The 24,101-nt window shown below is 38.8% G+C and overlaps 1 protein-coding gene across 1 annotated transcript in view; it reads left to right on the top strand.

Moving 5' to 3' along the window:
• Positions 1–522: 522 nt before the first annotated feature.
• Positions 523–24,101, top strand: part of SAMD13 (sterile alpha motif domain containing 13) — a 48,381-nt gene continuing 24,802 nt past the window's right edge. Inside the window, exons 1-2 of the mRNA XM_024767869.1 lie at positions 523–599; positions 5,354–5,438. Coding sequence (XP_024623637.1) covers positions 590–599; positions 5,354–5,438 — 95 coding nt within the window. The 5' untranslated portion in view covers positions 523–589. The remainder of the gene's footprint in view (positions 600–5,353; positions 5,439–24,101) is intronic.

Here is a 24,101-nt window from a genome sequence, read left to right as displayed (position 1 = left end):
TGGTTCTAATATAATGAACCAAGTACATAAAAAGTGCTTTGTAAACTGCAGCGTGCTCTACAAACGTAAGGTGCAATTATTCACTCTCCCTTTGCATGCCCAGGGCTTCAACTGAGTAAGCCACAGAATAGGTGTTCCAAGCAGAGAATGCCACGTGTGCGTTCGGGGTGAAGGCAGAGTAAGGCCCTAAACAATATGGGCTTGGCCCGGGAAATCTCTACTTGTCATAACTGCCAAAACCCAGCTAAAAACTTCATCAGAGTTGCCACGTGCGAGTCAGACGGGAAGAAAAAAATGGTACCAGCCTGAAGATCCCCAATTTAAAAGTCTCTCCAGGAGTGTTTCCCACCTCCAGCTCCCAGGAGGTTTTAAGTTCTTGCAAACGTCCTACCTTACCATCTCAACGCCCCGGCCTCGTCCCTTCCCTTCCGGGCCTCTCGGCTTCCGAGCCGCCCCAGCCCTTGGACCCCTACCCCGCCCGCGGAGACTACAAGTCCCGGCGTGCCCAGCGCGCCCGGCCGGCTGCATTGGGGCTGGGCGCGTGGCGGCCGGCGAGCTCTGTGCGGGGTAAAGCCTCCCGGCGCCGGCCATGCGGGGAGGTAAGTGATCCGCTCGTGCTGCGAGCGCGCTGGGAACGCGCCCGTCTTCCCCCCTCTCCAGGATGGAAGGAAACGAAGAAAGCCACAATAAAAACCGCCCTGCCCTCCCTCGTCTCTGCTGTGTGTCCGGTGCTCCTACAGCTTGTTGCACCCCCGAGCGTGGAATCTGTCACCCTGGAGTGGAACTGGGGACAGAAGCGTGCCCGGCTCCGCGGAGAGCTGCGGCTCACCGCGGGCTGCGGGGCAGAGCTCGCAGGATGGGACCGGGAGGTGGCACGGCTCGGCTGGGCGCACAGCGAGCGCCACACCCCCCTACTCCCTTTCCAAAGACAAGCTCCCCCGGGGAGTCCCCAGTCTCAAGGACGAACGGTTTCTTCTTGAAAGTCTTAGCCAGAAACTTTCCCCTCTGTCACCAGTGCCACAAGCGAGTCGTTTGGCTATCGGACGGGACCAGCTGGTCCAAGAGGCTCTCTGGCATTTCCTTTGCTGCCCTCTGTTCTGCCCCCACCGCCCCCTCTCCAGGCCCTCCTTAGTTTTCCTTGAGCTGCCCTTGGGGACCCGTTGCGCTCGGCCGTGCCCTCGGGCGGCTTCTCGAGATTACTTCTGCAGCCCTGTGCACCCAGGTCTGCGCTCTGGGACGCGGGCTGGATGCGCCTGTGGGCCCACTCCTGGCGACAAGGCCGGCGGGAGGTTCCTGGGGGAGGGCACTGGGTCTCTGGGGGATGAGTGCGGATCAATAAAAGCAGCCGATCGAGGCGCCAGTTTCCCGTCCTTTCTGACCCATCTCCCCTGCTATCTGAGCCCATTCCCAAGTGTCCAGGAAAGTTCTGCTCCAGAATCCTAGCACAAGGATCTCCGAAGTTATTTTAGCACATCCCATGATATCCTGGATCAGAAGGTCTTGTCGGTTTGCATGTGTATCTCTCATTCTATGCTTACACACTACAGACACACATACACACAAACACCGTGCACTACACATTCTGCCAACACACAAATACCACACACTACACACATCACAAACACGCACATATTACACAGCGTACACATACACTCATCACACATTGCCTTTATGCTATGCACCACACACAACCAGACACCACACTACACATAAATACACAATTTTTATTAGCAGAGAAGAGGGTTAATATCAAATAGTTTGGTGGAGGGAGTGAAGAGGAAGTGGTTGAGTACTAGTATATATACTTATACCCACAAATGTCAGTTTATTCCAAAGTTAGAAACTAGCTGATGAGTGAAACCTCCTGTTGTCAGAATTCGTGGCTCATTTTGTATAAAATGGGATTGATTTTTCACAACACCTCCTGAAAGCCATACCCTTGTGTAACAGGCAAACTTTTGATCACAGCAGGCAAGACAGGAAGGGATGTCCTTTTCTATATGTAGGAAGAAATTCCTGGAGAAACTTCACAGAATCCTTTCTCCTGTGAGTGTGTCTAAGGAAGAGTCAGCATAACTACATTTTCTTTGCCTCTTTCCTTTCAAGAGTGGCGTGCTGAACCTGATTTTTTTCTGAGCAGTGGCATGACAGTGCTGTCAGGACATCCTGTTCTCTATCCCTTGCCCTCAGGACTCACAGCCCAGCGCCCTTCCATTTGAATTTAGTTGTAGAACAGTTGAGAAATTTCAGATCAAACCCAAAAGCATTATAGAATCTGTTGGTGAAAGAGTGCTCTATCTCCAGAAGAGTTCATCATTTTGATCAGTGGTGGTAAAACAAACAAAAAAACCCCACCTGTTTGAGCCGTGCTTAAAAAACGTTACTCAAAAATATAAGAACATTTAGAATTCTTTCCTAAATTATTATTATTTGCTCTTTCAAGGGGGCAATGGCAAAGATGGGCAGAGACAGCCCTTGAAATTTTTCTCAGCGACGATCTTTCAAGAAGTTGAAAATTTCTAATATAATTTCTGCAATAAGTAAGGGGAAAAACTTGACTTTGAAATTCAGGTTGCAAATTTGGATCATAGTTGCTGATCTTCTAGTACCCTTAAAAAGTACTAAAGAAAAGGGAGACCAGCAGGTTTCTCCTCAATTCTGCCTGAAGTCTACACACGATTACAGCAGCAGATGACTTTTTCTAGGATCCTTCTTGAGAACCTGTAATTCTCTGCCCTACCTTGAGAGGTTTTGTTGACATTTTGACCTAAAAGTGTGCAAATATTGATTGGTGTTTATTTCACTGACAACCATTTATGTTTCTAGTGTATGTACAGCACATTTGTGAAATGGGAATGTTTCCCTTGAGCACTAGTTCCCAGCCAAGCAAGCAAGAGAGCTGTGAGGTTGACCGGGGTAACTTAATCAAAAGATCGTGCCCAGTCCCTACTCCATCTCCCACTTACCAGACCTGGGACCTAGGATGGTGGTGGAAGATACTATGAATTTGGGGGCTGGCACAAGATCTTCTTTTTCATATGTAACTAATATAGTACCAGGTGCTCATAGAAAATAAGTGTTGAATCTGTTGAATTATGCTTTTTACGCAACTGGGATAAACAGTTAAAATGAAACCTCCCAGACTAATTGTTTTTGTTTTGTAGAATAAGGTTTGTTTTATTTTGAATTTTTTGCTGACTTCATCGGGTAGGATGAATGCCAAAATTAAAGAATGTGGGCATTCTCAGGAGATCTGGTCATCTACTTTGCATCCTCTCTGAAATATGTTACTTCCTGCATAATGAAATAAAAGGATTTTCATCTAGGCAGTGCTTTCCTTATTCTCACAGAGATTACTTAAAAGCCAGCCCTGGAAACTTTGTTGGCAAGTCTCAACTAGGAAGAAAGGGTAACAGGACTGCAGCTTCTGGGTGTTCACTGGGTATAGCGCCTAAGCACCAGGCTTTGTCTTATTTTCTCTTTTCTCCTACAGGAAAGAAAAAGAAATAGTTTGACACATGGCATTCATGCTCAGAACAGCAGCAAAGACATATGATGCAGAAACAATGAAGGGGAGGGAGAAAATAAGAGGCTCTTGATATAGCTTGTTTTTCTTTGAACAAGACAGGTGCAGGGAGAATTCTGCAGTTTGGAGACCCATGATTCACTCACTTCCACTAATTGTGCTGAAGGTAGTTAGCAAAAGTGAACAGGCACACTGTAGCTTTAAAAAGTCAGCCATGAACCAGAAGGCAGTTGGTGCAGCTTGTGTGTGATTCCTAACGTCATGTTGGCTGAGAGCCAGCCTGGTTTTATTTCACTGTGTCAAATTGTACCTCCTTATTGAATTCCTTTGCCAGCCTACTTTGTGAAAGAAAACATTGGGGTTTCTTTGGCTGTTCTTGATAAGCCTATAAAAAATGACATGTTTTAGTTGCTTCTAGGTAGGTTTTCTTTTTACTCTTCCACAAAAAAAGAAAATAATAATAAGACAATGTAGTGTGGTGTTGCAGAGTATCATTGTGAGTGTTTTGTTTTGTTTTGTTTCTGAGATGCTTAGAAAATGGTGAATGTGTAACAGTTTCCAACTGAAGTGAAATCATTCTTTTGGCATGGAGTAAGCTGCACTGTCTTCTGTCTTCTCTGTAACGGTGTGTGGATGTGTGTTCATATCTATATGTATCTTAAATGTTGGATTTCTCTATGGATGATCTAAGTGGTTTAGCGACTGGAAGTTTGTGTGTGTGTGTGTGTGTGTGTGTGTGCGTGCGCATGTGTATGTATCAGCAGTGAAGATAATCCCACACTTAACAGTATTATTTGTTAATCATCTACTTCTCTAACAGTGATAAAACCTTGTGAATATACTAAATGAATGATGCACTTGTCATGTCAGAGTAATCCCTAGGGGAAGGAGTGCCGAAGTATAAAGTGATTGGAGAGGAAACGTATTTAATTTATGGCTTCAGCTGCAGAAGAACAAGCACGTTTCAGAACTAGTTTTTTTTTTTTTTTTCCAGCAGTTTTGTTCATAGATTTTTCATCTTGCTAATTGCATATTAATTGTGGAGGGATTTTATTTTTTCAGTCCTCTTCCTACTAAACAAAAAGACAAAGTGATGGATGCTACTATATCTCCTTGAGTGTTTTGATGATTTTTATATAAATCTAACGAGTTGCCTACCCTCTCTTACACACACACACACACACACACACACACACACACACACACCAGCACCACCTTTCTGTGCTAAGGGCTATCTGACATTTTTGTGAGCTTCCAGATTTACCACAGTGTGGCCATCTCACAGACGGGTTTTTGAGGTTTTCATTGAGAATATGTGAGGTAGGGGAATACTTGCTGACGAAAGCTTTAAGTGCTCTTTTGCATCGCAATGAAAAAACAGAGGAGCAGTGGGAGTGGACAGAAAAACAAATACAGTAAGAAAAGAAGAAATCATAGCCCGTGGTGGGAAGGGGAGGAAAAGGGGGATTGTTTTTCTCGACTTTGACTCATTTATAAGTTACAATGTCTTAAGTGAGAGCTTGGCACCTGGAGGAAGCTGTGCCAGTTCACACAGCACTTGTTTTGAACAAGGATTCAATTTCATTTGCAAATGCTTATTGTCAAGGCAGGGAGTGCCAGTACAGATGAAAGCACACCCCAATAGTCTCCTCCAGTTCTTTAGGTTTAATCACGTCTCTCTGGTCGCTGAGGGAACTAGAGATGTAAGCAAACATACGTGAACTGGTGTGAGGTTGTAAAAGGGGCCATTATGTTTCCGATTCAGAATATATATTCTTCTCTCACTTTCTAAGAATTAAACACAAGCTTTTCTCCCTTATTGATTAGTTGCTGAAGTAAAGGAAACCTGCAGCCTCCCCATGCTATCTGTTGACATGGAAAACAAGGAAAATGGCTCTGTCGGTGTAAAAAAGTAAGTGAAACTGGCTTGTGAGTTCTGCTTCTACAAACAACAGAGGGACTTGGGTTCTATTTTTATACTTCTTGCTTATCGAGTACAATACACTGTTTGGGGGTTGTCTTGGTTGATTGGTCTACACTGGCCACCAACCTCCCCTCTCCTGCCAGCTCCAATTGCCTTTTTCTGTATCCATTTCTAAGACAGAGATGACTCAGACATCAAACTGTGCATCAAGGTTTAGTGTATCAGCCTTTGGAACAGGGCGGGTTGAAGATTCCAGCCCTGAGTTCTGTATACTGAAACAAAAACACAGAGCAAACATAGACTCTGCCTCCCAAGTCCACAGGCTACACGGAAGGGTGAGGTGGTGGTAGGAGGAAACAGAAAAGAGAGTTTGAGTCTTTTTTAATAAAATCACTCCTCTCTAAACTGAAAGCTATAGGGAGAGAAGGAAAAAAGTGTCAGTAAGCATACTAAGTTTAACGACTTCTCTGTCCTAATTTTATGAACTTGAATGTGAAACATTTCCATATATACCATAGTCTTCTCTTTTTACATCTGTTCTTACAGTTGAAACTTGTGTTTATATTTATTGTGAGTTATATGCTTGATTCTTTTAAATAAGAAAATTTAGTTGCATTATGTAGTGTATTCTGAAACACGCTACGTATTTCAGAGTAACTCATAAAATATCTGTAAGTATATTAAAAAAATGTATATTCTCTTTTATGAGTTATATTTTAGCTATAACCACTTGGCTTACAAGGCAAAAGTATGTTTCGAGACAGTGCTGTCTGTTTCATTTTTCCCATGTCAGTTTAAAATTGCCTTCAACTTGAGCTTTGGAAGAAACTAATTAAATGTAATCCATAGAAGCTGTGATACCTAAGTGAGGAAATAGTGTGCTATATATGTTTATGAATAGGAGGTGTATTTTACATTAAACTTAATAAAATCTGCTTTTAAAACTTCTCCCGTGGGCTTCCCTGGTGGCGCAGTGGTTGAGAGTCCGCCTGCCGATGCAGAGGACACGGATTCGTGCCACGGTCCGGGAAGATCCCACATGCCGTGGAGCGGCTCGGCCCGTGAGCCATGGCCGCTGAGCCTGTGCGTCTGGAGCCTGTGCTCCGCAACGGGAGAAGCCACAACAGTGAGAGGCCCGCGTACCTCAAAACAAACAAACAAACAAACAAAAAAAGCTTCTCCCGTAATTTATATATCAGTGCCATGCTGCCATGCTTATTTCCAGTTTTGAAGTTTGGGGTAGGTAGATGGAGGAGGAATGAAAGAAACAGATGCTTTTTCAATGTGTTAGTTAGATCAGCTGCTCTGAGCAGTGATGAAAATGTCCTACACTTGTACTGTCCACAATGATAGCCATCACCTGCATGTGGCAATTAAAAACTTGAAATGTGACTAGTGTAACTGATGAACTGAACTTTTAGTTTTACTCAGTTTAAATCAACTTTAAAAGTTAACAGCTTCATTGAAATATAACTGACATATAATAAACTGCATGTGTTTAAAGTATAAAATTTGATAAGTTTTGACATTTGTATACAGCCATGAAACCATTACCAAAATTAGGATAAACATATCTATCACCCACAAAGTTTCCTCATAAACCTTTGTAATTTCTCCTTCCTGCCCTTCCCTTCCCTCATATCCCCAGGCAACCACTGATAAGCTATCACTGTAGATTAGTTTACTTTTTCTAGATTTTTATATAACTGGAATTATTCATAATGTACTTTTTTGGGAGGAGGGAATGGGTCATTTCTTTCACCCAGAATAATTAATTTGGGATTTATTCATGTTATAGTGTGTATCAATAGTTTGTTGCTTTTTATTACTGAGTAGTATTTTATTGTATGGATATACAATACTTTGTTCACTGTTTATCCACCCATTTGTTGATGGACATTTGGATCGTTTCCATTTTTTTAGGGATTACAGTTAAAGCCACTTTGGTCACTTGTGTACAGGTCTATGTGTGGACATACTCATTTCTCTTGGATAAATCTCTGGGAATGAAGTGGCTGGGCTGTGTGGTAGGTGTATGTTAAACTTTGTAAGAAATTGCCAAACTGTTTTCCAAACTAGTTGTCCCATTTTATGTTCCCACCAGCAGTGTGAGTTGTTCTATATGCTCAGGAACTTGGTGTGATCACTGCTCTTTATGTCATTAGGTGTGGTTTTAATTTTCATTTCCCTAATGACTGATGATATTGAGCATTTTTTCATGTGCTTATTTTATCCATAGACTTCTTAAGTACTGTTCAAATCTTTTGCCCATTTCTTATTGGGCTGGTTTTTTAACATATTATTGCATAGAGTTTTTATATATTCTGGATACAAATCCTTTATCATGTACATGATTTGAAAATATTTTCTTGTGGTGTGTGATTTGTTTATTTTTCGTTCTCTCTACAGTGCCTTTCAAAGACCAGAAGTTTTAAATTTTGATGAAGTCCAATTTATCAATTTTTTATTTTATGGATAGTGCTTTTGGTGTCACATCTAAGAAATATTTGCCTCACCCAAGGTCACAAAGATTTTGTCTTATGTTTTCTTAGATTTGGGACTATGATTTTTGAGTTAATTTTTGTGCATGGTGTGGGATAAGGATTAAAGTCTTTCTTTTGGTGGTGGTCACAGTGGTTGTTTTTTTTTGTCTGTGGATATCCAGTTGTTCCAGCACCATTTTTGGAATTGTTTCTGCAACTTTGTTGAAAAATAATTGATCATATATGTGTAGATCTATTTCTGGACTCTAGTTTATTCAAATGATATTTTTGTATATATTTATGCCAATACAACACTGTTTGGATAACTATAGCTTTATAATATACCTTGAAATCAGGTAGTATTAGCCATCCAACTTGTTCTTTTTGGAACTAGTTTTGGCACTCCTAGTCCTTTGAATTTCCATATAAATTTTAGAATCAGCTTGTCAATTTCTACCAGAAAGATGCCTGCTGGTGATTTGATTGGCATTGCATTGAATTATAGATCAATTTAAGGAGAATTGACATCTTAGCAATATCGTGTTTTCCAACTCATTAATATAGCATTTTTCTCTGTTAACTTAGGTCTTCTTTAATTTCTCTCAGCAATGTTTTATAGTTTTCAGTGTGCAGGTCTTACACATCTTTTGTCTATATCCCTACATGTTTCATATTTTTATGCTATTATTAATGGTAGTGCTTTTTAAATTTGAATTTCCAGTTGTTTGTTGTAGTATATAGAAATACAATTGATTTTTTTTTTATATTGGTCTTGTATCCTACAACCTTGCTAAACTCATGTATTACTTCTAGTGGCTTTTTCATAGATTCTGTCAGATATTTAACATAGACAGTTATGTCTTGTGAGTAAAGACAGTTTTACTTTTTCCTTCCCAGTGTGGATGCCTTTCATTTCTTTTTCCTACCTTATTGCACTGAATAGGACCTCCAGTAAAAAGCTGAATAGAAGTGGTGAGATTAGACATCCTAATTTTGTTCCTGATGTTAAGAGAAAACATTTACTCTTTTTCTTGTCTTTGTTCTTCTGTATAAATGTGTCTTTCTTTTCTGTCTGCTTTTAAAATTTTCTCTTTATCGTTTATTTTTGAGCAATTTGATTATGAGACTCCGTGTAGTTTTCTTCATCTTTCTTGTGTTTGAAGTTTGTTTTGTGTTTTGGATTTGTGGACTTAGTTTTCATCATTTCAACCATTATTTCTAAATTATTTTTTAGTCCCCCTCCGCTTCTCCTTTGGGGACTCCAGTTATAGGTTTATTTAATCGCTTGATATTGCCCCACAATTCACTGATGCCCTGTTAATTTTTTTCCAGTCTTTCTTCTGTGTTTCATTTTGGATAGTTTCTACTGCCTCCCCTTCAAGTTCACTAATCTTTTCTTCTGAAATTTATAATCTCTTGTTAATCCCACCCAGTGCATTTTTCATTTCAGATGATGTAGTTTTCATCTCTAGAAGTTCAACTTGGTCTTTTTTTTATATCTTCCATGTCTTCACTTAACATGTTCTTCCCTCTAGCTTCTGAACATATGAAATATATTCATAATTGTTTCAACGTCCTTGTCTACTAATTCTATCATTTCTCAGTCAGCTTCAGTTGATTGGCTTTTCTCTTCATTATGGGTCATATTTTTCTGCTTCTTTGCATGCCTGGTAATTTTTTATTATAAGTCAGGTATTGTGAATTTTACTTTGTTAGGTGTTGGATATTTTTGTATTCCTAAAAATATTCCTGATCTTTGTCCTGGGATGTGCCTAAATTACTTGGAAACAAACAATTTGATTCTTTTAAGCATTGTTGTGCAGGACTAGAGCTGTATTTAAGGGTATTTTCCCCCTTTTATTGAAGTAAGACCCATCTTTGTACTCTAACCAATGCTCCTGAATGATGAGATTTTTCTCTCTGGCAGATGGAAACAGGCACCATTCCCATCTCTGTGTGATCTCTAAGGATTGTTGTCTCTTTTTCGTGGTTCTTTCCCCAGCCTGTTTCCTCATGTGTATGTGATAATCAGTACTCTGCTGAGCACTTGACGGGAAGCCTCTACACCTCTCCAGAGTTCTCTCTGTGTAGCTCTCTCCTCTCTAGAACTCTTTCCCGGGCATAGCCTAAAATCTCTCTTCAGGCAGAAAGTGGATACGGCTTACCATGCTTGTTTCCATCCCTCAGGGGTCACTGTTCTTTATTGCCTATGTCCAGTGAATGCCTTGAGTGCCATTCTCATACATCTTGTCTATTCTTTTAGCTGTTTTAGGCAGAAGGGTAAATCTGGGCCCCGTTACTCCATCTTGATCAGAAATAGAAGTTGCAGTTAATTTATATAGCCAAGTGGCTATCGGCTAACATTTTGGGCAGGGTAGAGTTAGATTATAATACAGAATTCCTAAACATAGAGTTTTAAGGCTCTTTCTGAGATCTGCCCAAACTGGGGCTCACAGTTGCTTCCATTTTGTTTTCCAGATATGGAAAATATAGTTGCTTTACTAGGGAAAGTACTTCACAAAGGGTCATTTCCAAAGAAGCCTAGGATAATGGCTCTTATTCACTGGCCACATGCTCCTGATCAGAGCTTTAGTTTTATAAGGCTACTATTTATGGTGTCCCTTTTCTGTGTCTAGCACTTTGTGTGAGCCTTGTTAATCCTCATAACCATATTTTGAGGTATGTGCTATAATTCCCACTTTATAGTGGAGAATACCAAAGCTCCAGGAGGTAAAAGACCTTTTAAGAGTTCAGAGCTAAGGAGTGCTGGTGCTGGTATTCGGGTTCTGAAGCCTGAGTCCTTTCTTCTGCACTAGGGTGACTAAGTTGTTTAAAGGTGGCTTTCAGTCACTTTCACCAGAGGCATGGCTCTCTCTACCAGGAGGCTATAGAAGCCTATTTTTGTCTCCAAGATTTGTAGATGTTGCAGACATTCAAAAATATGACCATAACAAAGACAGGACTTCCCTTTCCAAAATGGCATATTTCTTCTAGGTACAGAGTATTTTAAAGTCTGTTCTAAGTACTAGGACAGTGATTTCTCAAACTTGAGTTTGTGTCACTTGGAAATACAGATTGCTGGGCCACATCTCCAGAGTTTCTGATTCAGCCTGGGAATTTGCATTTTAACATGTTCTCTGGTGATGTTGATGCTGATAATCCAGAGACTTTGGAAAACAATTTGGCATTATTTTCAAGTGTAGAACCATAAAATATTTTATAACTCAGCCATTCCGTTTCTGGATATATACAAGTGCTGCTCAGTAGAAACGATATTTGAGACATGTATGTAATTTAAAATTTTCTAGTGGTCATATTTAAACAGATGAAATTAATTTTAGTATATTTTATATTTGACTGAAAATACCCAAGATGTTATCATTTTGAACTGTAATCAATATAGCATATTATGAATGAGATAGTTTACATTTTTCATGCTAAATTTTATAAATCCACTATGTATTTTATACTTAGAGTATGTCTCAATTTGGATGCCAAATTTTTATTAGAAATGCTTGATCTCTATTAGATTTCATAAAATTTGCAATTGAAAAAGCAGAATCACATACCCTAATAATTCCAAACATACCTAAAAGTCCCAATAAATTAATCATGTACCAAAAAATTATTTTCTCTTAATGTATGCATGTACATTAACACAACTGGTTCTTCTTTTTTTTAGAAGATTTGATTTGACTTTGAAGCAATAGCATCAGTTTCAAAACTATCTCTGTCCAAGTTAAATAAGTTTACTGATACTTAAGTCATATTTTCAACATTAAATTCAAAAGGGTATTGCATAAATTTATAAGCAAGTATAAATTTATCAATGTCAGCAAATAATTCTTCAACTTTTTCTTAAAATTGATTTATGTTAGAAAATGTGTAAAATTAATTTCATTGTTTTGTACTCTGAAAAGTTTCAATTTTAACACGAAATTTTGTGCCTGTTTAGCTAGGTTAGCTAGGCTACAAATCAGCATTTCCTTTTTTTTTAGGAGCTTCAAATTAAGCTCATTTACATGTAGTCTGATATCAATGAGAAAATGTAAATTACTCTGCCATTTTTTTGCCTTTAAGTATTTTTTGTCTTTAATTATTGAATATTTGGAGAGCATTTTTTTGTTTTAATGAAATCTTGAATTGGACTTAACAATACAATAAATCTTTGTATATTTCTTCCATGACTTAACCAACAAGTACAGGCAAAGAACACAGATATTAAATGTATTGTGTTCTATTTCTTTTAAGAATTCCATTGTCTGGCATTGATCCATAGCATTTGCAAATATTTACTGAATGATTTAACAATGGTATACATGACACTTTTCAGGAATCTGCTTTAGAAGACTGAACATTAGTATCATACAGATACAGAATCAGCTCAGATTCTGTTTAAAATCACTTCAAAATGTTTCATTGTACATTTAATTTTGATTACAGGTGACTAATGTCATCGATTCTTTTTGACTGTTGAGAAGCAAGTTACCAAATTCACTATGTCTTTGCTAAAAATGTCTCTTAATATTGTCCATTTTTTACACAACCAACAAACAGCTTTTTTCCTTTTGCTCTGCTCCAACAAATTGCAATTGCTGTTCATCATGAAATTTCCGACATACTTTTAGCCAGGCTCCTTTTTCTTTACTATTCTGGTTCTAGTGCTACTTTCTGCATCTCCTTTTGATTCTGCATCAGTAGTATGCCTCCTTTTCATTATTTTATTTCATTTTATTTTTATTGGATTATAGTTGCTTTACACTGCTGTGTCACTTTCTGCTGTACAGCAAAGTGAATCAGCCATATGTATATATATATCCCCTCGTTTTTGGATTTCCTTGCCATTTAGGTCACCACAAGGCACTTAGTAGAGTTCCCTGAGCTATACAGTAGGTTCTCATTAGTTACCTATTTTATACATAGTGCGGTATATATGTCAATCCCCGTGTGCCAATTCATCCCACCACCCCCTTCCCTCTTGGTATCCATACACTCGTTCTCTACAACTGTGTCTCTATTTCTGCTTTGCAAATAAGATCATCTAAACCATTTTTCTAGATTCCACATATAAGTGTGAATATACTATATTTGTTTTTCTCTTTCTGACCTCACTCTGAATGACAGTCTCTAGGTCCACCCAGGTCTCTGGAAATAACACAATTTCGTTCCTTTTTATGACCGAGTAATATTCCATTCTATATATGTACCACATCTTCTTTAGCTGTTCCTCTGTTGATGGACATTTAGGTTGCTTCCATGTCCTGGCTGTTGTAAATAGTGCTACAATGAACATTTGGGTGCATATGTCTTTTTGAATTATGGTTTTCTCTGGGTATATGCCCAGTAGTGGGATTGTTGGATCATATAGTAGTTCTATTTTTAGTTTTTTAAGAATGTCCATACTGTTCTCCATAGTGGCTTTGTCAATTTACATTCCCACCAACAGTGTAAGACTGTTGCCTTTTCTCCACACCCTCTCCAGCATTTATTGTTTGTAGATTTTTTAATGATGGCCATTCTGACTGGTGTGATATGATATCTCATTGTAGTTTTGACTTGCATTTCTCTAATAATTAGTGATATTGAGCATCTTTTCATGTGTTTGTTAGCCATCTATATGTCTTTGGAGAAATGTCTATTTAAGTCTTCACCCATTTTTGCATTGTGTTGTTTGTTTTTTTGATATTGAGCTGCATGGGCTGTTTGTATATTTTGGAGATTAATCCTTTGTCAGTTGCTTCATTTGCAAATATTTTCTCCCAATCTGAAGGTTGTCTTTTCGTCTTGTTTATGGTTTCCTTGGCTTTGCAAAAGCTTTTAAGTTTCATTAAGATCCATTTGTTATTTTTGTTTTCATTACTCTAGGAGGTGGGTCAAAAACGGTCTTGCTGCAATTTATGTCAAAGAGTGTTCTGCCTATGTTTTCCTCTCAGAGTTTCATAGTGTCTGGCCTTACATTTAGGTCTTCAGTCCATTCTGAGTTTATTTTTGTGTATGGTGTTAAGGAGTGTTCTAATTACATTCTTTTACATATAGCTGTCCAGTTTTCCCATCACCACTTATTAAAGAGACTGTCTTTTCTCCATTGTATATTCTTGCCTCCTTTGTCATAGATTAGGTGACCATAGGTGTGTGGGTTTATCTCTGGTCTTTCCATCCTGATCCCTTGATCTATATTTCTGTTTTTGTGCCAGTACCATACTGTCTTGATTACTGTAGCTTTGTAGTATAGTCTGAACTCTGGGAGCCTGTTTCCTCCAGCTTCATTTTTCTTTCTCAAGGCTGCTTTGGCCATTCGGAGTCTTTTGTGTTTCCATACAAATTGTAAAATTTTTTGTTCTAGTTCTGTGAAAAATGTCATTGGTAATTTGATAGGGCACAATATTGATTCTTCCAATCCAAGAACATGGTATATCTCTCCATCTGTTTGTGTCGTCCTTGATTTCCTTCATTAGTATCTTATAGTTTTCAGCATATAGGTCTTTTGCCTCCTTAGGTAGGTTTATTCCTAGGTTTTTTGTTCTTTTGAATGTGATGGTAAATGGGATTGTTTCCTTCATTTCTCTTTCTGATCTTGCATAGTTAATGTATAGGAATGCAAGTGATTTATGTACATTTATTTTGTATCCTGCAACTTTACTAAGTTCATTGATTAGCTCTAGTAGTTTTCTGGTAGTGTCTTTAGGATTCTCTATGTATAGTATCATGTCATCTGCAAACAATGACAGTTTTCCTTCTTTTCCAATTTGGACTCCTTTTATTTCTTTTTCTTCTCTGATTGTCCTGGCTAAAACTTCGAAAACTATGTTGAATAATAGTGGTGAGAATGGGCAACCTTGACTTGTTCCTGATCTTAGAGGAAAGGGTTTCAGTTTTTCCCCATTGAGAACGATGTTTGCTGTGGGTTTGTCATATATGGCCTTTATTATGTTGAGGTAGGTTCCCTCTATGCCCACTTTCTGGAGAGTTTTTATCATAAATGGGTGTTAAATTTGTCAAAAGATTTCTCTACATCTATTCAGATGACCATATGGTTTTTATTCTTCAATTTGTTAATATGGTGTATCACATTGTTTGACTTGCATATATTGAAGAATCCTTGCATCCCTGGGATAAATCCCACTAGATCATGGTGTATGAGCCTTTTAATGTGTTGTTGGTTTCACTGTGCTAATATTTTGTTGAGGATTTTGCATCTATGTTCATCCATGATAATTGACCTGTAATTTTCTTTTTCTGTGATGTCTTTGTCTGGTTTTGGTATCAGGGTGATGGTGACCTCATAGAATGAGCTTGGGAGTGTTCCTCCCTCTGAAATATTTTGGAAGAGTTTGAGAAGGATAGGTGTTAGCTCTTCTCTAAATGTTTGATAAAATTCACCTGTGAAGCCATCTGGTCCTGGACTTTTGTTTGTTGGAAGATTTTTAATCACAGTTCAATTTTATTACTTGTGATTGGTCTGTTCATATTTTCTATTTCTTCCCGGTTCTGTCTTGGCAGGTTGTGCCTTTCTAAGAATTTGTCCATTTCTTCCAGGTTGCCATTTTATTGGCATACAGTTGCTTGTAGTAGTCTCTCATGATCCTTTGTATTTCTGCAGTATCAGTTATAATCTGTCCTTTTTCATTTCTAATTTTATTGATTTGAGTCCTCTCTCTCTTTTTCTTGATGAGTCTGGCTAAAGATTTATCGATTTTGTTTATCTTCTCACAGAACCAGAACCAGCTTTTAATTTCATTGATCTTTGCTATTGTTTTCTTCATTTCTATTTCATTTATTTCTGCTCTGATCTTTATGATTTCTTTCCTTCTACTAACTTTGGGGGGTTTTTTTGTTCTTCTTTCTCTAGTTGCTTTAGGTGAAAGTTTAGGCTGTTTATTTGAGATTTTTCTTGTTTCTTGAGGTAGGATTGTATTGCTATAAACTTGACTCTTAGAACTGCTTTTGCTGCCTTCCATAGGTTTTCAGTCATCATGTTTTCATTGTCATTTGTTTGTATGTATTTTCTGATTTCCTCTTTGATTTCTCCAGTGATCTCTTGGTTATTTAGATGCATAGTGTTTAGCCTCCATGTGTTTGCGTTTTTTACAGTTTTTTTTTTCCTTTAATTGATTTCTAATCTCATAGCACTGTGGTCAGAAAAGATGCTTGATACAATTTCAATTTTCTTAACTTTACTGAGGCTTGATTTGTGACCCAAGATGTGATCTATCCTGGAGAATGTTCCTGGAGAATATTCTGAGAAGAAATTGTGTTTTGCTGCTTTCAGATGGAATGTCTTAAACATATCAATTAAGTCTATCTGGTCTAATGTCTCATTTAAGGCTGCATTTCCTTATTAATTTTCTGTCTGGATGATCTGTCCATTGGTGTAAGTGGTATGTTAAAGCACCCCACTATTATTGTGTTACTGTCGATTTCCCCCTTTATGGCTGTTAGCATTTGCCTTACGTATTGAGGTGCTCCTATGTTGGGTGCATAAATATTTACAATTGTTATATCTTCTTCTCGGATTGATTCCTTGATCATTATGTAGTGTCCTTCTTTGTCTCTTGTAACGGTCTTTATTTTAAAGTCTATTTTGTCTGATATGAGTATTGCTACTCCAGCTTTCTTTTGATTTCCATTTTCATGGAGTATCTTTTTCCATCCCCTCACTTTTAGTCTGTATGTGTCCCTAGGTCTGAAGTGGGTCTCTTGTAGACAGCATATATATGGGTCTTTTCTTATCCATTCAGCCAGTCCGTGTCTTTTGGTTGGAGCATTTAATCCATTTATATTTAAGGTAATTATTGATATGTATGTTCCTATTATCATTTCTTTAATTGTTTTGGGTTTGTTTTTGTAGGTCTTTTTCTTCTCTTGTGTTTCCCACCTAGAGAAGTTCCTTTAGCATTTGTTTTAAAGCTGGTTTGGTGGTTTTGAATTCTCTTAGCTTTTGCTTGTCTGTAAAACTTTTGATTTCTCCATCAAATCTGAATGAGATCCTTGCTGGGTAGAGTAATCTTGGTTGTAGGTTTTTCGCTTTCATCAATTTAAATGTATCCTGACACTCCCTTCTGGCCTGCAGATTTTCTGCTGAAACATCAGCTGATAACCTTACAAGGATTCCCTTTTATGTTATTTGTTGCTTTTCCCTGCTGCTTTAAAAATTTTTTTCTTTGTATATAGTTTTTGTTAGTTTGATTAATATGTGTCTGGGCATGTTTCTCCTTGGGTTTATCCTGTATGGGACTCTCTGTGCTTCCTGGACTTCGGCGACTATTTTCTTCCCCATGTTAGAGAAGTTTTCAACTATAATCTCTTCAAATATTTTCTCAGACCCTTTCTCTTTCTCATCTTTTTCTGGGACCCCTATAATTCAAATGTTGGTGTGTTTAATGTTGTCCCAGACGTCTCTGAGACTGTCCTCAATTCTTTTCATTCTTTTTGCTTTATGCTGCTCCCTGGCAGTTATTTCCACTATTTTATCTTCCAGCTCACTTAACCGTTCTTCTGCCTCAGTTATTCTGGTATTGATTCCTTCTAGTGTATTTTTCATTTCACTTATTGTGTTGTTCATCACTGGTTGTTTGTTCTTTAGTTCTTCTAGGTCTTTGTTAAACATTTCTTGTATCTTCTCAATCCATGCCTCCATTCTATTTCTGAGATCTTGGATCATCTTTACTATCATTACTCTGAATTCCTTTTCAGGTAGATTGCCTATTTCCTCTTCATTTATTTGGTCTTGTGGGTTTTTACCTTGCTCCTTCCTCTGCAACATATTGCTCTGTTGTCTCATTTTGTTGAATTTACCGTGTTTATGGTCTCCTTTTTGCAGGCGGCAGTGTCATAGTTCCCATTGTTTCTCTTGTCTTCCCCCTGGTGGGTGAGTTTGGTCCAGGGGCTTGTGTAGGCTTCCTGGTGGGAGGGACTGGTGCCTGTGCTCTGGTGGGTGGAGCTGAGTCTTTTCCCTCTGATGGGCAGGGCCACATCAGGTGGTGTGTTTTGAGGTGTCTGTGAGCATAGTATGACTTTAGGCATCCTGCCTGCTGATGGGTGGGGCTGTGTTCCTTTCTTTTGTATGGCATGAGGTTTCCACCACTGGAACCTGCAGGCAGTTGGGTGGAGCCAGGTCTTGGTGTGGAGATGAATACCTCCAGGAGAGTGCACAGTGATTAATATTCCCTGGGCTCTGGAATTCTCTGGTGGTCCAGCATCCTGGACTCGGTGCTCCAACCCCAGAAGCCCAGGTCCAACCCCTGGCCGGGGAACCAAGAGCCTGCAAACTACGTAGCATAACCAGAGAAAAAAGAAAGGAAAATAAAACAGACAAAAAAACCCCAACACAAGTAGCAAAATCAAGCAAACAGCAACAACAACCCACACACACACAAAAAGAAGAAAACCAAGCCCAAGACAAATGGCAAAAAGAAAACCAAACAACCGGAAAGAAACAAAGAAACAGACAGAAAAAACAAAAACAAAACATAGAAAACAAAAAACAAGGGAACAGACAAACAAAATAACTCAAAAATGAGAACAATCAATAAGGACTACACTAATGAAAACAAAAAATGAAAAACAAAACTAAAACTGAAAGCAAACTAATATTTTTAAAAATGGCAAAGAAAACATAAAACCAACACATAAAAAGGATCCCAAAAAAATCAAAAACAGGAAAAAAACACACAAAAGTAAAAATAGAAAAATTAAAAATATTGAAAATAAAAATAAATAATGAAAACAATAATACCAACAACTGAACAAAATGAAGCAAACTAAAAAGGAATAATAGTAATAAGAATATTTTCCTGGTGCCTCCTCTGTCAGCGTCCTTGCTCCCACAGTGAGCCACAGCCAACCCCTGCCTCCCCAGGAGGCTCTCCAGTACCTCTAAGTAGGTCTCTGGACCTGCTGTGGGCCCAGTGGGGCACTCAGACTCTCACCTGACCAAACTGCTGCTTGTATCTGCACCCAGAGTCCACTGCTGCTAAAGTTAGACTGGTCTAAGTTGTGGGAACACTCATTGTCTATTCATATATCCCATATGCAGGATTTACCAAGCTGATCACGGAGGCTTAATCCATGGCCTGTGTAGTCACACTGCCCCTGGAGCTCAGCTTTTGTTTTGGCCCCACCTCTCCGTGTGCACCACCCTCAGGCATCTGCTCCCCACCCAGGCGAGAGGGAGAAAAAGCAGTGGCTGATTGGGGCACACTTACTCAGGCCAGGGAGGGGTGTGGCAGCCACAACTGGGGTATGCACCAAGTGCCTGTGGCAGCAGAGACCAGCAGGCAGTTGCAACAGACTGGGGCTCGCTCGCTCTGGTGGAGTCCTTCCCAGTGCGCACGGAGGCAGGGGCTGGCATGTGAGGCTGGTGGTGGCCCCACCCATTGCATGCCACTCAACGATGGCACCTCATTTCCTAGGCAGACCACACTTCTGCTAGGGGCATTCCCAGCCGCAGTGCCCCTTACTCCCATCCCCTCTGTTGTATCTGCACAGCCAACAGCAGTCCTCTCCCTGGATCTGCTCTCTTAACCTCACGCTTTAGCACTCAGCCCCCACCAGCACTGGTGGATTCCTGTCTCAGGCAGGGGTTCCCAGGTCTGTTTCCCAAGGAGGCTTTGGAATGGGTGGTGCTCAAGACCCTGGAGCCTATGTGGGTCAAGGTGACCTTGGCTTGAGGGGCGGGCAAGCCTGCTCAGATGGGTGCCCCTCCCACTTCCCACAAATGCCCCAGGGTTGTAGGTCCCTTTTTTGATTCCTCTTTTCTGTTTTTCCTTCTTTCGTCCTACTCAGTTGTGAGGGGATTTTTCTTGTCCTTTCAGGTGTCCAAAGTCGTCTGCTAATGTTCAGCAGGTGCTCTGTGAGAATCGTTCCATTTGCAGATGTACTCTTGATGTACTTGTGAGGAGAGACAAATTCTGCATCCTCCTATTCTGCCATCTTGACTCCTCCTATGCCTCCTTTTTAAATTTTAAAATTTATACATACTTATTTTTAACTAAAAAATATTTAATTATATTAAAATTAAAATAATAAGACTATTAATTACCAGTACAGCACATGAAAAGATTTTCATAACTTGCGCTGTCTGCATCAAACACATTACAATATTACATGGGTGCATAGAAAAGATCATTTGACCTGAGTCAATGTGTGGACACCAACTAGATTGCCATGTGTTTACGTGTAAAACTAGAGAGGAGACTTGCATCTGATAGAACTTCAATTCAACAGTAGTATCCTGGGTGATTCAGTGGTTAAAGAGAAATGTTGTTACACCAAAACAATGAAGTTGTGTTTATCAGAAACATAATTTATACCAGTTCAAAATTTAAATTTAAACTAATTAAAGAAAATTAAAAACCCAGTTTCTTAGTCAAATTTTTAATGCTCAACAGTCACATGTGATTAGAGGCTACCATATTGCACAGGTACTTAGCCAAGACAAGCTCTTGCACATGTGCACAGGGAGAAAGGTTAAATGAATATAAGGTTGAGGATGATTACCTCAGGTGGGGGACACAGGCATGGGATAGATATAATTATTGTCAAGATTATAGGTTTTATTTTGCCTGGTGGATTCATAGTGTTTATTAAGTTTAAAAATAACTAAATATCTAAGAGGGAGCCATCTTAATAGTTTGGAATGTGTCCTTCTAGACAGTGTCTGTACAAATACTCTCTGTATCCATATGTATATGTATATAAGGTACACATAAACCTTTACTGAACAAATGGGATCATAGTGTTCTCTTTTTGTGGATTTCAGATACACAGATTTTTGGATTAATCAAAACCTTGGTACATGACACTCTTACCATTGATCTATGTTTAGCCATGTTAGATCCATGTTAGAATTTTCAATAAATTCTAAAAAAAAATTCTAGGTGTTTCACATGTATGTTCATATCTGTACAACTTACAAGTATACAATGTGAATTTTTTTTCCCATTCACTTAATCTTACTCCCTTTTTCATCAGTTGGTCTTTTTTCCCTTCTTCCCTTTTCTCCTAGGATGGAGTAGGAACCAATGTTCCCACACAATAATGCTAATAGTAAGTCAGCAGCTTCTCAACAACAAGTGGTTTATCTCCCCACCACCACCATGCCCCTCACCCCTCAGTGGAGAAGCTCTACTGCAAGAGAAAGTTCAGAGCAACAAAGTTTAGTGACTTTCAAAAGAAGCTCTTTCTTATTAAAACCACGCCTTTTCTTGCACATGTATCTCACCATCTTCCTCTGCCTTTGTGTTCAGTTTGTTGTTTTATTATGAAGCAAAGACTCTTTTAATTTTGGAAATAACATTTCTTTTAAAATCAGTCAAGTGATACTTTTCGTAGTAATGAATGTTGGAAAGTTTTAAATTCACTTTAATATTAAAATACTAACTTGAAATACTGAGATACAGTTGACATATAGCATATTAGTTTCAGATGTACAACATAATGATTCATTATTTCTGTATACTGTGAAACGTTCACCTTGATAAGTGTAGTTAACATCCATCACCATATAGAATTACAAATTTTTTTTCTTGTGATGAGAATTTTTAAGATCTGCTACCTTTAACAACTTTCAAATATACAGTGCGGTATTATTAATTATAGTCACTGTGCTGTATGTCACATCCCCATGACTTTTATTTTATAACTGGAAGTTTGTACCTTTTCACCACTTTCACCCATTTTGTATACCCCCAACCCCTACCTCTGGCAACCCCCAATCTGTTCTCTGTATTTATGATTTGAGGTTTTAAATGTTTTTTTTTAATTTTTTGTTTTTAGATTCCACATATAAGTGAGATTATATATTTTTGTCTTTCTCTGACTTAGTTCCCCTGCATAATGCCCTCAAGGTCCATTCATATTGTCAAAAATGGAAAGACTTCCTTCCTTTTTATGGCTGAATACTATTCCATTGTGTATATATACCACATTTTTTTATCCATTTATCCATTGATGGTCACTCAGGTTGCTTTCATGTCTTGGCTATTGTAAGTAATGCTGTAATGAATGTGTGTGTGGGGGTCCATATATCTTTTTGATTTAGTGGTTTCTTCCTTCAGATAGATACCCAGAAATGGAGTTGCTGGATTGTATGGTAGTTCTACTTTTAATTTTTTTCAGGAACCTCCCTACTGTTTTCCATACTGACTGCACCAATTTACACTCCTACCAACAGTGCACAAGTGTTCCCTTTTCTCCACATCGTTGCCAACACTTGTTATTTCTTGTTTGTTTTGATAATAGCCATTCTAAAGGGCATGAGGTGATATCTCCTTGTGGTTTTGGTTTGTATTTCCCTGATGATTAATGGTGTAGAGCATCTTTTCATATATCTGTTGGCCATCTGCATATCTTTGGAAAAAATGTATATTCAAATCCTCTGCCCATTTTTTAATTAGATTGTTTATTTTTTGCTGTTGAGTTATATGTATTCTTTATATATTTTGGATTTGCAAATATTTTCTCTCATTCAGTATCTTGCCTTTTCATTTTGTTGATGATTTCCTTTGCTGTGCTGAAGATTTTTAGTCTGATGCAGTCCCACTTGTTTAATTTTGCTTTTGTTGCCTTTGCTTTTGGAGTCAGGTCCAAAAAACAATCATTGCCAAGCTGATGTCAAAGAGCTTACCACTTATGTTTTCTTCTACAAGTTTTATGGTTTCAGGTCTTACGGTCTTACATTCAAATCTTTGATCCACTTTGAGTTAATTTTTGTGTATGGTGTAAGATGGTGGTCCAGTTTCATTCTCTTACACGTGGCTCTCTTGTTTCTCCAGCACCATTTATTGAAGAGACTGTCCTTTCCCCATTGTATATTCTTGGCTCATTTGTCATAAATTAATTGGCCATATATGCATTAACACTAACTTTTGGAATAGCCCTCTCTGAAGGCTGTTAACTATTAAATATTAAGATAATTATTAATTTAAAGAGGTTGTCAGGGCTTCCCTGGTGGCGCAGTGGTTAAGAGTCCGCCTGCTGATGCAGGGGACGCGGGTTCGTGCCCCGGTCTGGGAAGATCCCACATGCTGCGGAGCGGCTGGGCCCGTGAGCCATGGCCGCTGAGCCTGCATGTCCGTAGCCTGTGCTCTGCAACGGGAGAGGCCACAACAGTGAGAGGCCCGCGTACCGCAAAAAATAAATAAATAAATAAAAAATAAAGAGGTTGTCATTTTTGCCCATGTGAATTAGAGGATTAGGAGGTGAATGATAGAAGTAAAATGTTAGGGTAGAGTTAGAAATTATTATTTGTATTGCTAGAATTTCAAAACTCTGACTTCATTGTAGAATTATCAAAGAGAATTCTTATATAACAAAAATAACAGTGGCTACTATTACTACCTCATAAAAAAGAATCCAACAGTGTTTACACATACAGCAACCCACACATCAGCCAGGGGTCTAACTCTAACGGAAGTGGTCACATCTAGGGCTAAATAAATAACTTCACAGGATATTTATTTATTTGCCTGGAAGTCTTGTCAGGCTCCTTAGGGAAGGAGGAAGAAGAAACTGTTAGAAGTAATTGTGTGTCTGATCAGTGGCTTCAGCTTTTGTTCATTTACTCATATTTCTGTCCTTTTGTGTTGTCAAGTAAATGATCAGCAGTCCTTAGATGTATGTTCTTTGAAAGCCACGAGGAGATTGTAACCAGCTTGCTAGGTAGTTCCTGAGTGTTCTGTTTCATACACCTTTCTCAAACCCCACAACCATACTGCCCAATTCTACCTGAACACAGTGAGTGATGGTTCCTGGGATGCTGTTCTTTCCAGGGAACAGCAATCTGGAACAGAGAGTGATCATGATGAAAGATACCACTATAGTAAAAGCATGGAAAAATAGAACTCCCAAGACAGTATAAGTGGCTAAATACCAAATACTTCTTAACAGATAGTTTGTTAGGAAGAAAAGAAGGAAGGGAGGGAGGAAGGGAGGAAAAAAGAAAGTGAGGAGGAAGAAAAGAGAGAGGGAGAGAAAAGGAGAAGAAAGGAGGGGAGTAAACTGAGCCACTAATTCAAACCTGAAAACTGACCTTTCTAATCAGGATCTGATGTCATAACCCTTCTGCAGATATGTTTGGTGGAATAAGTCAGAGTGCCATATGTATGGATTCTTGAATACAGAGAATATATGGTAGTGAATAGTGATACTTTTTTTTTTTTTTTTTTTT

The sequence above is a fragment of the Neophocaena asiaeorientalis genome, unplaced genomic scaffold, assembly GCF_003031525.2.
Source record: "Neophocaena asiaeorientalis asiaeorientalis breed wild unplaced genomic scaffold, Neophocaena_asiaeorientalis_V1.1 scaffold546, whole genome shotgun sequence".
Classification (NCBI taxonomy): Eukaryota; Metazoa; Chordata; class Mammalia; order Artiodactyla; family Phocoenidae; genus Neophocaena; species Neophocaena asiaeorientalis.
The sequence above is the reverse complement of the archived record's forward strand: the minus strand, read 5'-3'. Positions and strand labels throughout refer to the sequence as shown.